This window comes from Molothrus ater, chromosome 16 (genome assembly GCF_012460135.2).
Source record: "Molothrus ater isolate BHLD 08-10-18 breed brown headed cowbird chromosome 16, BPBGC_Mater_1.1, whole genome shotgun sequence".
In the NCBI taxonomy this organism is placed as follows: domain Eukaryota; kingdom Metazoa; phylum Chordata; class Aves; order Passeriformes; family Icteridae; genus Molothrus; species Molothrus ater.
The window spans coordinates 2,566,269-2,580,799 of record NC_050493.2 but is presented as its reverse complement, the minus strand read 5'-3'; the positions used below and the strand labels follow the sequence as shown (position 1 = coordinate 2,580,799).

Genomic DNA, 14,531 nt, shown 5'->3' with positions numbered 1-14,531 from the left:
TGTACTCATGCAGCCCTAAATAAAGCAAAGCAGAGGAAGAGCCTGAAGTGTTCTACACAGCTGCTTTCATTGAACCAGGCCCTCTACCCAACAGACCCATTTTCAAACAAAGCGATCCAACAATAGCACTGACGATGTTTGAACTGGCACGGATTTAGGAAGACAAGCTCTTTGCTGCACCACACTGTCAGCAAGGACTCAGTACAAATGCCACGTTACAAGATAAACATCTCTCTCTTTTTTTTTTTTTTTTTTTTTAAAGACCTTTTACTTTCTCCCCTCAGTTCGGCTGCGTTACTTCCAAACGAGGCCCTGGATCCTGAAGGATTACAGTGCTGAGGTCAAGTCCCCCTGAATTCACTTCAGAGCCTTGGGTTTGGTTTAAAATGTGGAGATAAAGCTTTATCTGCATCATGAAGGATCTATTCTGCTCCTCAAAGCTTCCTAATGCTGCTGCAAACCTCCAGTTCCAATTGCTATCATCGTTGCAAATAAGGTCAGCCTGATTAAAAAGCAGTTATTCTAGGTGGAGTGGAAATGCTCAATCTTCAGCCAGAGTGTGCTATGTAGGAAATATCCTGTTCCTGAACTGAAACAAGCCTTCACGGGCTCCAGGTAAAAGAAGATTGAGGTCACCTAACAACTGACATTACTTGCAGCCTCTGATTCATTGCAGAGACTGTGTAAAGCTATACTGGAGGTGTCAGCTAAATCAGGTGTTTCTTTCTCTCCTGTATGACCTGTATTTAATTGCAGATACAGGTTCAGGTACCACTGTGAGCAGCCAGTGTCCCCAGCCAGCCAAACCTGCAGATGTCACACTGCCGGCAATTGAAAACTAGGGCTGGATGCTGCAATATTTCAATTCAGACAATTACTCAAGGAGCTGTGGCCCATGGGAGTGAAAATACTCTGGCTCTGTTGTCTTAAAGATTAAATCTGAAGCTCCAATTCACCCAATGTATGAGTAAGAGGAGCTGGCAGGAGAGAAGGGGATGGAGAAAGGCTGTGGGTGACAGCAAGCAGCAGCCTCCAGAGACGCAAACCCAGCAGCACAAAAACACCCAGCCCCACAGAGAGGAAGATAAAGCAGCTGAGCCATCCCAGCACTGCCTGGATCCTGTGTTTGATGTGAAGGTTTTCAGGACTGGGCATTACCTTTGCAGTTTGCTCTCCTTAATAGGTTCGCTTGGATTCCAGCTCAGCCCAGCTCATTAGCCACACTGTTGAATCCCACACTAATTCTGCATCCCTTCTACTGCTACAGATAAATAACAAAATTGCCTCCACGCAGGGGTTGTTTTCTTCCTCTCTCCCCCCTTATGCAGGTCTGGTAGCATCTCATGTATCTGTTAATGAAGTCCATAATATCCAGAGTTTCCCAGCAAGTAAAAATTACAATCATTAGCCAGTGAGTGATGAGACAAAAACACCATTTCTGCCAGGCTGGCAGTAACAGTACAGCAAGTACACATCCCAAAGAGCTGAGCCTTGCTCTCCTGTAATGTGGTACCCAATGTTCTTCATTAGCACCTCTCTCTAATAGAGCAAGGCAGCGTCCTGCAGCAGGTCACAATTACACACAACAATTAATTCAGGGAGAAACAATGACAGGCAGCGCAGAGGAACGCTCTGCAGAGGGGTGGTAAAAAGATGCAGTGGAAGAGGAATAGGAACATTTTAAAGCCCTGACTGAAACCAAAAACAAGTAGAGGCACAAGTGACAGCATGGAAGAGGAGCCATGGCTGGTTTCCTTGAACACGACTTAGTAATTTTTGTTTTAAATAGAAAAGAAACACAGCAATTACTCTTTTGGTCACAATACTCCAGTGACCAGGACCAACAGGCTCAGACCAGGACTTCTTGTGCTATTTGCAAACAACACACAAAGCCAACTCAGCTCCTCCCAGAGCTGCAGCCTCTCTCTTGCTGCCCTTTTGTGAAATTAGGGTTTAATTCTCTAGAATAAGTCTGCTAATAAGGAGTCCCAACACACCCATCCTCTGGACAGCGTGTACCCGCTCATCGTTCCCCCAGGAGCTCTGATGGGAGGGGGACAGGGAAGGGGGGAGAAGAAAATAAATCTGCCTCAGAGAGCACAAAATGCAAGAGAAATCCAATACTCCTTCACAGAGGAGTGAGAGGTGGTTGGAATAGAGGTACTGGCTGCACTGGCCATGCTCAGCAAAGCCCTGATTTCGTCTGGAAGGGCCTCCTGTCCTCTCCCAGCTGGACAGATCATGTTCCACGCTCCGTGTTAAGCTCCCCTGGGAACATTTCCCACTGAGGACACGCATGTTTGTGATGCTGCTGTCGTGGCAGCAACAATAGAGAGGGACAATGTGATCTTTATGTAACTCGGGCTCTGTTCCCCTCTGCCCAGGGATGAGATGTTCAACACATGGGCACAACAGGTAACAACAGCATGAAGGGTTAAACACAACCAAAGGACCCCTCAGGTGTCAGCACTGGGGTTCCTCTGGGTGTGGATGGGTGTAACCACGTGCCCCATGGTGTTTGCTCATCTGTTCAATGCAAGAAAAGGAACCCAAAGCTGAGTGAACACTCAGTTATCCTCAGATGCTGTGATCTGCATGCCAGGGGAGCTCCTTCCTGCAGCCTGAAAGCCCAGTGCTGGGGTACACACACCAGCCCTGCATCCAGTGCTCAAAGATTCTCACAGCCTTTTGCTCCACAAATTTCTACTAGAGGCCTGGACAGAGCTGAAGGAGAGAGGCTGAGAAAGTCCTTCCAGATATGGATCTACTCACATCTGCACCAGTGGCCAAAGCTTAATGGATACAGGAAGAAAAGTAATGCTCCTCATTGGGCAATGCACCCGCTTCGGCTTCCGAGTACATCAGTCTCTGGAAAATGATTGTACAACAAAATCTCGGAATGAAACTCATTCAGTGCTGCTCTCCAGCCTTGGGAATGAAATGAGTAAGTCTGCAGTCATTACAACAATGTCCTGGTAAAAATAAACAGGAAAGGGCACTTAGTAGGAATGCTTCATAGTTAAAAATACAGTATCTCGTCTGAGGTCATTCTGGCTTTTTATAGGAACAGGCATGTGTGCCTCAAAGTGATCAGATTGGGTATTACTTCCTGTTACAGATGACACCTCAGTCACAGACAGACGGACAAGGTTCTCTTCCCCAGTCCAAAACCTTACCTGGAATGATGCAGATTGAGCATCTGCTACTGGGCTGGCAGCTCTGAGAGAAGAGGCAGGAATTGAACACCTGACTACATGGGGGGATTTGGGCTCTGTCTTTCCTTCACTCAACAAGACTGACAAGGAGGATGCCCAACTGTTTCAATCTAAAAGGTGCAAAGAAGAGGTTTGAGCCAGGGGTGGTCACGCTGAGCAGCAGGCAGGCACAGAGATGATGCTGGACAAAGGGCAGGAGGCAAGAAAAGCGGGCAGAAGAAGTACTGTAAAGGATCATAAAAGCTGCATGTACACTTTCCTTCACAGAAAATGTCTTTCTGCTTTTATGGCAAGGAGCTGCTACAATTACAGCTTCTTTTATAAGCGAAGCAGAAACCAGATAATGAGCAAACCTCCCACGGTACAAAGGAGGTGACGAAGGCGTTCTGGGAGCCCTGATGGTCAGGCTTCCCTGCAACAGCCAAAAGCACAGAAAATTGCTAAAACCCATCTCCATTTCACCCTCTTCAGGGCTGTGAGCTGTTCATAGCCTTTTTCTTCCCCAAAGTACAAAAAGGATCACACCAAAAATGTGCCTATACAGATAGCAAGTGAAAACCCTTCAGCCAGACAAAGCAGAGCTTGCACATGCAGACCTGCAGAATGAGCCCATGGCTGCATCATCCCTGGTCTGGGGGAGTAAAAAGAGGGAACAAAAAATGGTTTCACAAAGGAAAAACCAAGTAAGACATTGTCCAATCCAGGTGAGTCTGTACTTCACCACAGACATTCAGGATTTCAATGATACATGGGAAAATCAAGAGTTCCCTCTGGTCCTTGACCTCAATACCCACTGGACAAGCAGAGCAGTTTGATGAAGCCATGTGCATGTGCAGGTGTTTTCTGGAAACCAAATTTTTTACTTCCTGAGAAAGTTGCACCTCATTCCTGCATGGGAGCAAGCACAGAAGTTCAGGTAGTTTGGTAGGGAACAGGAAAATTCAGGCAGCAGCTCCACAGCCCTTCCCCTGGATTGGGGTCACCCTCCAAAACCAAAACCCCTTGCCCTGTACAGTCAGTGCACTATTGCTCCCTCTGCCATATATCAACCAACCCAGGCACACTCTTGTGTCCACGTCTCATGTCCTTCATCAATGAAATACATCAGCACTAGCTTCCAAAAATCAACTGTTTTTCCCTGGCTTTGGGTACAGGGGTTTTAAAGCTTTGTCAGATCCCTAAGGAAGGGGAATGTAAGGGGGCTGATGCAGTCAGGCAGCCTGGGAGGCTGCACATACTTGTTTACTTTAATTAAGATGAAGTTCCCAATATTTACAAGGAACCAATGTCCAACAAGCACTGCTTTGACCAGGCTGCTGAAATATCTGCTGCCACACTCAGGAGAGCAGGGATGTGGGATGCTCCTGCCAAGAGCCATTTCCAGCTGCACATGTCACTGAGGTCATTAGAGAGGTGGAAAACACATGGAGGGTTTTGCTTTAGTGATTTACTTATCTACTTTCCCACCCATTTGATGCTGCCCTGTGAGCAACTGGAGATGTGTCCTCCCAGAGTTTATCCAGGAAGGAAAAAGTAGGGAAAATGAGGTGGCATTTTCTTTGGGGTGCCACCAGCCTGCCACAAGCCAGAGTCAGCACCCTCACCATGAAACCCCAAGGACTCCCTCCCCACCATGAGTCTCCAAACATACAGAAGATGCAACTGCATCCTGCTGGAAGCACAGCAGTGGGGCTTACAGAAATAACCTCCCAAGAGCACCCAGCACACTGCGTGTCTGCGTTTCTCCATCAAAACAGCCTATTTTGGGAGATCACATCCTTCTGGGAACTGGGCAGGCTTCTGCTAAACAATCTGTGCCATGGCACAGCTGGAATGCACCCAGCTCATGTCTGTGACTGTGGCAGGCCCCTGCCCAGCCCCTGGGTCACTGACATTCCAGGGGTGGCAGGGGGTTCCTCCCCTCCAGCAGCTCCCAGACCCCAGGCTATGCACAAACACTGCCACAGCCCAGGGCCACACAGGAGGAGCTGCCTCTTCCACACCTGCTGGTCTGGGTAGATAAAACCACTTTCTTTTTTGCTTCCAGCTGCACCTTTTCCCTTGCCCCATGAGACACAGGTGGCCACAGACTTGCACGTGAGAAGGCTTAGCAGCAGGATGGCAGGAGAGGGATGGAGTGGGATGGAGAAGAAAGGGCCTCTTCCAGCTTCCAGGGTCTAAAGATAATCCTCTGATCCCATACGGAAACAAGACTCTTGGCTTAAATATTTTTTTTTCATCTTTTGTGTGTGTGCTGACTTACTCCAGCAGGGCTGCCAGAAGCCTGCAGTTTATTTTTAAAATACTAAACAAGAGAAGTCCAGTATATACAACAAAGACCCTAAGTTTTCACAGAAGCACTCTGCAGATGCTAAAAAAAGGAGGTTGCTTATCGGGTCAGCTGTGAGGTGAGAGGCAGAGTCTGACCTTGGTTTTGAGAAATGCTGAGCTGGCACGTCACACACCAGCTGGATCCCAAATTCACTCTAGGAACAGGCACAGAAATGGCTCAGCTTCCCAAGCACAGCCTGCCTTGGCAGGTACCCGTGCACAGTGGGTGGGCAGCTGCTGGAATGACTGTCACCACTCACCCAGAGCCCTGAGACCGTGCCCAGCTCGACACACAGACAAAGCATCTCAGCTCACAGCTGCCTGCCCAGGCTGGGCTCCACCATACCCCCACCACAGGCAGCTCAGCCTGCAGGGACACCATAAAAATACATTGCACAGCTTCTTCAAGAGGATTCAGATGAAAACACCACCACCTCCAGCTGTGAGGCTGTGGGAAGCAATGCTGGGACAGAGGATGTGCCTCTCCCTCAAGGTGACAGCGCTCCTAATTGTGCCAGTCCAGCCGGCACGCCGGAGGGTGCGACCCAGTTCTGGTGCTTGTTATGAGGCTCACAGCGGTGCCAACACGCTGGAAAAGCTAAATTTAGGAGACAAACAGGCCTGGTGTTACACACCCAGGCAGGACTGGCTCTGTTACGAGAGCTGGAGAATCGATGCCACCCGCTTCCGTGCGTTACCGAGTCACTTGGAATAAAATTGCCACTAAATGCTATTTGGGAGATGGGGAAAAAAAAAAAGAAAAAGGCAAATCCTCACTCTTTCTCAGCTATTGTAGGAAATGAAAATGGCTATTGCTGCCTGGTAGAGAGTCCAATTATGAATAATGTGCGTTCTCTCCCTGCACAAAGGATGAAAGGCATCAGAGCTGGTGGTGACATTTTAAGACCGGAGATGTAAGAGCGAATCTGAGCCCTGTTGCAAGCCCAGCTTTACCCCAATAAAGAAACACTTTCTGCAGTCAATTGCCTTGCAGCGTAGCTTGAAGCCCTGCTATTGATCTAGCATCTGTTATAAGCAGATAATCATCGCCGCTGTGCCATGGCTGCTATGATGGGGTCTAAAAGCACTTTCCAGAAGCTGGTTGAGGGCTGTTTTCTGCTCTCCCCTGCAGCTGCAGGAAGGCAAAGGTTTGTGGGGGAGCCCACAAAAGTCTCGCAGGTTGACAGAATTTGAAGGCCAGAAAAAAAAATATTGAATTCCCTCAATTCATTCATCTCCCAGTGCTGTAAACTTCAGGTGACTGAGGTGCACTCCCTGCAAGGCTCTGCTGCCATCCCAGCCCTCACACAGTTATTTTATACCCTGCAATTTCCTTTCCCTAGCGAGGTGCTGACACACCACCATCAAGCCACAGCTCAATCGTTTCCTTCTCTAAGACAGGCAGCGAGAGCTGCTGAAATCTCCCAGTATTAGGCTTTTTTCTCCTGTCCCCAAAAGGTTTCTCAGGCTTTGGCTCACTGAGGTTTGAATCCTGGCATCTCCTGAGCTTCCATCGACTTCCTAGCACCATGGGGATGTTTTGGGCCAGGCACCTTCCTCCAAGTTTAGCAAGAAGTGGTCAGAGGTAGGTGAAATCAGACTGCCAGTGTCGGCAATCTTCCCCCTCCCTTCCAGTGCAAGCACTTCTTACCCACTAGGCAGATTCCTCCAGTCTCCAAAGAAGGAGAAAAGGATGGGAAATTAAAAATAAATGAACCAAGAGATACACATCCATCAGGAGCCAGGCGTTGTCAGCCCAGGTCCCTGTGCAACTACTTCTTTAATCAAAACCTCATGCAGCTTAAAGGCTTGACAGAAGTCTAGAACAGAGATCGTGCTACCCTGAACAGGAAAAGCTGCAACCTTGAAGAATAAAATCACCGTCTGATGGGGTCTATTTTCTTTAAAATCACGCTAAATTACGCCAAGCCTGTTCCTAGCTGTGACATTTGAGGTTTCACCCTGCAGATTCCTGTGAGACACACGGGAGTCTCTCGGGGGTGACCAGAGGCGATGGGAGGAGCGAGGGCGCCAGCTGAAGATGAGCCATTTCTAAATCAGTCCATGACGCCAGACCTAAATTTTTAAGAGGCTCAAATCAAGAAAAGATTGCTGATGGATGCACTCCCCATTTCAAACCCACTTGCGTGGTGATGGACGTCAGACTGCCGGCCTCATGGCCATGCCTGGCTGCTACTGGGAGTGACAGAAACCTTCCAGCTTTCTAGAAAGCCCTCGTGTGCCAAGGCTTGGCCAGCTCCTCAGAGCCTGCTGCATGCAGGTTATCTGCCTCTCTTGGCTTGAAAATGTTTGTCCCTGAGGAGTTTTTATTTAATGCCTTCCTTAGTTACCAAGGGATGAGAAGTTTCTCCCATCGTTCTGCGGCTTTCCAAACACAGATGGGATTTATTGAAGTTCCTGCTGCTCTGGCCTCATTAATGTTTTATGGCACAGCTCCAGAGATGTACCTGCTCCTTGCTGGGTGCCCCTCTACAGCCCCACAGTGGCCCAGGTCTCCTGGCTGCACTGAATATCCTTGGGGAGTTTTAAGTGATTTCATTCCCAAAACAACTCTGCTGCTTCCTTTTGAGACCTCACCTGCACCCTGCCTCCTGTGGGACCACAGCTACCAGCAGCTCCTCTCATAACAGACACAGTGGGTGGGAAAGCAAAGACAGCAGAGAGGAAAAAATATGAGAAAAACGAGAATAATGCAGTAACACATCCAGGCTGTGCCATGGACAACATAACCTGTCCAGGGAACAGACAGGATTTTAACTGTCATGAAGAGGGTGGAAGCAGAAGAGGGGGTGCAAGCCCAGGGTTTGGTGAGGAAATGCAGCAGGTGGCCCTGGGGAGACATTGCTGGAACCCTCCTGCACATGCCTGCAGGGAGGAAGGAGGGAATTGCGAGTCTTGAGGCCCTCTGGAAAAGCTTTTCTCCCCTGTAGAGAACAGGAGGGAGCATCAGCACAGCCCAGCTGGAGTCTGCAAATTGCCCCATTTAGGCTCTGGTCCTCAAAATTGCTCTTGCCTAAAGTACATCCACAGACCTGACAAGCATCACATTTTTCTCTGGAGGCCACACTCCTCCACAGCCTCCAGAGCCTGTGCTTCATCCCCAAACTCTACAGGTTTTGTCCCACAGAAACATGCCTGGTGCTCACCAGGTCACCTTGCTGTGATCAAGGCCTTGGGATGTGCCTCTCCACGACCCAAGCACTGCACAGAGCAGGGGTTTCCCCACCACATATTTATTCAGAGGCATTGCACAGCAAGGACAACCCAGCACCAAACTTTGGAAGAGGCAGACCTGGCTGGAGTTCAGCAGAAACAGGGAATTAAGACACTGAACTAAATCAATGCATCCCCACCCAATTTCTATCCAAATCAGGTATTTCATGCACAGGAGAGATTTTGACCAGTGTCCCACTTTAGTCATTGAGCAGAGAGAGCAAAGAGTGCTTGGCGCTGTGCAGAATTCCAGTCTTTGCACTGAAGCTCTTGGAAACCCAGAGTAATTCAGATGCAGAAGCAATCTCTGCTGCTGGGAAGGAACTCAAACAGCCAAGGACAGAGAGAGCCTGTGCAGGGATGCAGGGAAAGAAAGAAGAGCTGCTGGATGGGTGCAGGGAGGGGACAATGACCACATGGATAAAAGGATGGGGAGGAGGTAAAGGAAGGAGGTCAGGGAAAATCCACACTGCTCTTGCTGAAATGTACCCGACAGTGGGGGCTTGTTTAGGGCTGCAGGACCCACAGACTGCCTGCAAGAACCTTCCAGCATCGCCTGGTGTGAGCCACACATCGGGACTGCAAACACCAGGGAGATGCTGGGGGGCTTGAGCAGAGCAAGGATGGAGGCACACGGACTGCAAGACCCACCCGGCCCATTCCAGATGGAGGAACACGGAGTGCCACGCTCAGAGCTTTCCCCAACACTCAGCTCAGGCTGCTCACTCAAACCTCCTGCTCGTCTGGCTTGGAGTGCCACCTGCTGCCAACGGTGCCGTCCTCCAGTCCCTGTGAGGGGACGACAGCAGCGCAGAGCAACCAGCTTCCTGCTCCTACATCGGCTTTCCCTGTCCTTTAACAGCAGCCAAACTCCTGATCCAAAAAGCAACGCAATTTCCCAAGCTGCAGGCGTCCCACGAGTTGCAGGCATAGCAGCAGATGCTAATAAAGTACTTTTTTCTTTGCCTTTCATGCAGTTTCTCGCTGGAGCCAGCCTCTCCCCCCAGAGACCACATCCTGAATCTTCTTGTTCATTGACTCTTTATGCTAAATGATGACTTTGCAGTCGAAATAATGTGGCATATTCCAGCTCGCATTTCAGACACCGTGAGACTTTTTAATAACGAGTTGCATGAAAAATTAGAGAGGCTGCAACAAAGAGCTCTGACAGAGGTTTCCAAAGTGACTCACAGCCAGCAGAACCTCCCTTTTCCAAAGCCCAGTGTGAGACAATCTCAAGAGCCCCCGCACTCAGAGAGAGAGGAGTCCTTCCCCTCTGGAAAAATAAGGCCTTTTAAAGGAGAATTCTCCAGGGAGAGAATCCCTGCAGGGAGGTCTGGTGGGTGGGTTTGGGAGTCGTGGCCGAGATGACATCCCATTCCCAGGAGTGCTCACAGGGGTGTTTCACCCCAGACCTCAGCTGTGCTGCTGAGGGTGCTGCAGGGTGGGAGTCACCTCATCCTGGGCTTCCTGCTTGGCATATTGGCTCTGGAATGCTCTAGGATGGGGCTGGCAATGACTCCTGCTGGTTTTGCAGGGAGACAGCAAACCACAGCAGTAACAGGCAGTGGAGGTTTCTCCAGCCTTGGCTCCCAAAGCACTGTGGCACCCACAGCCACAGCAAACATCACCCATGCACAGGTATCCTGCTCCTCCTAGGGCTGGCTTGCTGCCAACCCTGCAGCTCTCTGCCAGGCTTTGCAGCATGATGGAGGAGGAATTTTTTTCAGGACAACTTTTGGCTGACTGTTTTTGCTTCCTGCCATCCACAAGAGCAGCTGCCAACATATTTCAAGGGGAAGCAGCAGGCAGCATATCCAGTGCAGCCACCCTGATGGGGATTAATGCCATTCATGCTCAGTCCCAGTAGTGAGCAGTGCCTGGCTGCTGGGTGGGACATGTGGCTGAAGGACGGGTTTGATTGCTCTGCTCCCTCTCCCAAGCTCAGCTCCAAATTCCTTCTGTATCCTGAGCTGGCTCCCACCTTCATCTCTTCTGTGACAGCCCTCAAAGTGACCCCCAGCCCCAGGAGCTGCAGCACAGCCCCCTACTCACCCACTCCTAAGATCTAATTGAGCACAATTCCCCCCACTCAGCCCAGCAGACTTCTCAAAAGAGGTTTTTCCTCCCAAAGGAAGCTGGGAAAGGAATGCTGAGAGTAAAGGAGCAGCTGGCACAAAGGCAGTTCTTACCACATTCCAGAAGAAAGGGTTGAAGGCTATTGAGAGGACAGCCACAATGAAGCCAGTGTCAGTGACATCCACGTAGCCAAAGAGCCGCACCATGGCTGCCACATCCACCTGTGGAAGAAAGGAATGGTTACTGCACTTCACCTCAAACCAGCTGCCCCAAGGGTACATGAACCTCTTATTAGCCCTAAGCAATGTGTTGTTACAGCTTGCAAAGTGCTGTGTCAAGGTGCAAAGCCCAGAAACAGGATGGGGACTTCTCCAAGCTGATCCCCCAAAACCTCAGGGGCACACTAACAGAGTGCCCAAAAGGACACAGGATCAGAGGTGACACTGCTGCTCTGAGGATGAGCACCACTCCTCAGCTGCCAGCTCATGAGCGTTTTAGGAGGGGGAGCACCATTCCACAGCATCTCAGCATCTCTGGGGACACAGGGCTGTCCCAGGGGTGCTGGTCTGCATGGAATCCCCTACCAATGACCTGTGCCAGCTTCAAACTCATCTCCCATAAAGTCAGAGTGATGCAAACCCCCTCCACAGCAAGGGGGAATGCATTTGCACTGTAAGGAGCTGCAAAAGTACTTCCTGTCTTAATGACAACAACAAAACCCCCTTAAAACTCGCTGCTCTCCTTTTTAAAAAGAGAGATTTTTCCCCAGACAGCTCCCTGACATTGGCAGTGTTTTTACGTGCAGCAAGCCACGCTGCTTCTCCCTCCACACTCCCTTTCCCTGTGCTGGTATTTGGAAGAAAAATAGCCAGTGTGCTTTTTTTTTTTTTTCCTTTGGTCAAAACCTTTGAAAACAAAAAACAAAATAGCCCATCCCAAGCCCAGCCCTCACTGGAAACAAAACCAAGACAACAACATTGAGACGTGGAAGGATTTTGCTTCCCCAACACAGCTGTGTTTTCAAGACCTTTGGATGCCAGGGGACAGGCACAGCTTGAAAAGGTATCAGGGAGGGAAATTCCCACTGGCTCCTCACAGGCTCTTGGGAAGAACCAGAGCCACAGTGTCATCCATGAAAAGGGGTTGGTAAACCCAGCACCTCTCCTAGCCCAGAGAAAAGGCTGTGGGAAAAGCTCCTGTGCTGGCCCAGGGCACATCCAGCCTCTCCAAGCGCCTCCTGGCCAGCCATGACTGCCCAAGGTGCAAAGTGCAGGAGCAAAGACTGCACAGCCCTGGGGAAAGGGGGGATGGATCCTCACTGGGGCCCACAGCTGCCCTCAAACCACCACTGCCCCAGGTCCTCCAGGCTCCTTCATCCGAGCCCTGGGGACACAGGTGCTGGCAGAACAATGGGAACAGCTCCCATGGCCTGTTCCAGACCCATCTCCCCCTATTCCCACCCTCCACAGCCTCTCCTCCCCTCCCTTCACCCCCGAGCAGCCCTTCCCCACCAGACCTCATCCCTCCAAACTGCCAAGCCACAACCCGAGCAGCTGCTGGCACCGGGGCCGAACTGTCTAATCCTGCTTCAATTGCAATCCCGTGGGACCAGGACAGCTTCTTTCCTCTCGTTTTGTACGCCGCTGAGCACAGTGCTAGCACGGGCTGAACAAAAGCTTCTTGACCTACTAACTCCTGGCAGGCACCGTCGTTAACATCGCACTCACCTTCTTTTCTCCTGCTCAACAACCAAATTCGCGGCTGCCAGCGGGAGGCAGATTGGCCTGTGCCTGGCTGTGTGCTTCTCGGGATAAAAGGGGAGCCCTAATGGGATGAGCTGTCTCTGCGAGCGGCTGGGACAGCCACGTAACAGGCACAGAACATTCAACTTTGCCCCCTCCTCCACGCTGGGGGAGATCAATGACCGTGGCGAACGGTGCCCGCTTGATCAAAGCCCCGAAGTCGGGGAGGCTGGGAACAGCACGGGCAGCTGGGTGAGAGCTGTACAGGCACCCAGGTGAGAGCTGTACGGGCACCCAGGTGAGAGCTGTACGGGCACCCAGGTGGCAGCTGTACGGGCACCCGGGTGGGACAGGAACGGGCACCCAGGTGAGAGCTGTACGGGCACCCAGGTGAGAGCTGCTCGGGAACCGGGTGGGACAGGAACGGGCACACGGGGAGGGCTGTACGGGCACCCAGGTGACAGCTGCACGGGCACCTGGTGGGACACGAACAGGCACACAGGGGAGACTTGGGGAGAGCAATACAGGCACCCAGATGAGAGCTGCATGGGCACTTGGGTGAGAGCTGTATCGGCACCTGAGTGAGAGATAAAAGGATACCTGGATGAGAGCTGCACGGGCACTTCAACAAGAGCTGCAGGGGCCTTCCGGGTGAGCAGCTGGCAGCACCCCCGGGCATCCCCGCAGTGCCAGCGCAGCCCCTGCCTCCTGCTCAGACCGTGCCGTGCCGGCTGGGGTGGCACCGGGCTGGGCAGGGCGGTGGGTGCACCTGGGGAACCGGGGACCGAGCATCCCGAGGCCTGCTGCACCTGCGGGGGCGATTCCCAGCGGATCTGCCGAGCCCCGCGGCGGCACCGGGAGGGCGGGGGATCCATGCCCGGGCTCCCCCCGCTGCCCCAGGCCGGGCCCTCCCCGGGGCCCTCCCTCCCGCGCCCGGCCCGCCGGTACCTGGCCGTAGTCCAGGCCGCCCAGCCCCTCGCAGCACTCCCGCGGGAAGCGCCGGGCCCCGCCCGCCGCCGCCTCCCGCCGCCCCGCGCCCGGCCCGCGCCGCCCCGCCATGGCCGGGTGCCCCCGCCGCGCCCCGGCCCGGCCCGGCCCGAGCGCAGGGCCCGCGGTGGCGCTGCCGGGAGCCGCGGTCCCGCCCCGCCGGGAGGAGCCGGGCCTGGAGCCGCGGCGGGCCCGGGGCCTGCGGGCCGGGGGCAGCACTGACCTCAGGCCGCGGGTGCGGGACCGTGTGGGGCCGCGGCCGGACGGAGAGCGGCCCCGCGGAGGCACTTGGAGCCTGCCCGCGGGAGCGGCGGGAGCGGGCGGGACGGACCCCCCGGGGCCGCAGCGGGAGCGGCTGGGAGTGGGACGGCCCTGGTGGGAGAGGGAGCGAGAACCGAGTGGGCATCGCTGCTGCGGGGGAGAGACCGGCACTGCCAGCCCCCATCTGTCCCCTGCCAGCCCCTGCCCGTTCCCTGCCAACTCCCGTGCCTGCCCCTTGCCTGATCCCTCCCCGTTCCCTTCTCCCTGCAGAAACCGTGACTGTCCCATGCCTGGAGGTGTTCCAGGCCAGGCTGGACTGGGCTTGGAGCAACCTGGCCTAGTGCAAGGTTTCCCAGCCCTTGGCTGGGGGTGGAATGAGATGATCTTTAATGTCCCTTCCAACCGAAACCATTCTATGATTCCATGATTCTGTGATCCCTGCCCATCCCCTGCCCTGTCCCAGTTCGGTGCTCACAGCATGGCCAGGAGCTGGGAAACAACTGCAATGGTTCCCTGGCACAGGAAATTAAATGCCGCTTGACCAGTATTACTCATTCAAGGGAAAAATCTAAAGCTACCAAGTCTAAATGTATTTTAAGGACAATTCATTGCAGCCTTCTGCCTTCAGCAGGGCAGTATATTTTTTTTATTGCTGTTATTATTACTACTCATGTTATTTTTT

General features: G+C 52.5%; 1 protein-coding gene across 2 annotated transcripts in view; it reads right to left on the bottom strand.

Moving 5' to 3' along the window:
* The window catches only part of PEMT (phosphatidylethanolamine N-methyltransferase), a 42,121-nt gene extending 28,204 nt beyond the window's left edge, over positions 1–13,917 (bottom strand). Inside the window, exons 1-2 of one of the 2 annotated variants that reach the window (XM_036392751.2) lie at positions 13,812–13,917; positions 10,973–11,080 (exon numbers count right to left, since the gene is read on the bottom strand). In XM_036392751.2, the coding sequence (XP_036248644.1) occupies positions 10,973–11,065 (93 nt within the window). In that variant the 5' untranslated portion in view covers positions 11,066–11,080; positions 13,812–13,917. Of the gene's footprint in view, positions 1–10,972; positions 11,081–13,549; positions 13,617–13,811 lie in introns of those variants that run through there. The other variant, XM_036392752.2, reaches the window with a different exon arrangement.
* Positions 13,918–14,531: the final 614 nt, after the last annotated feature.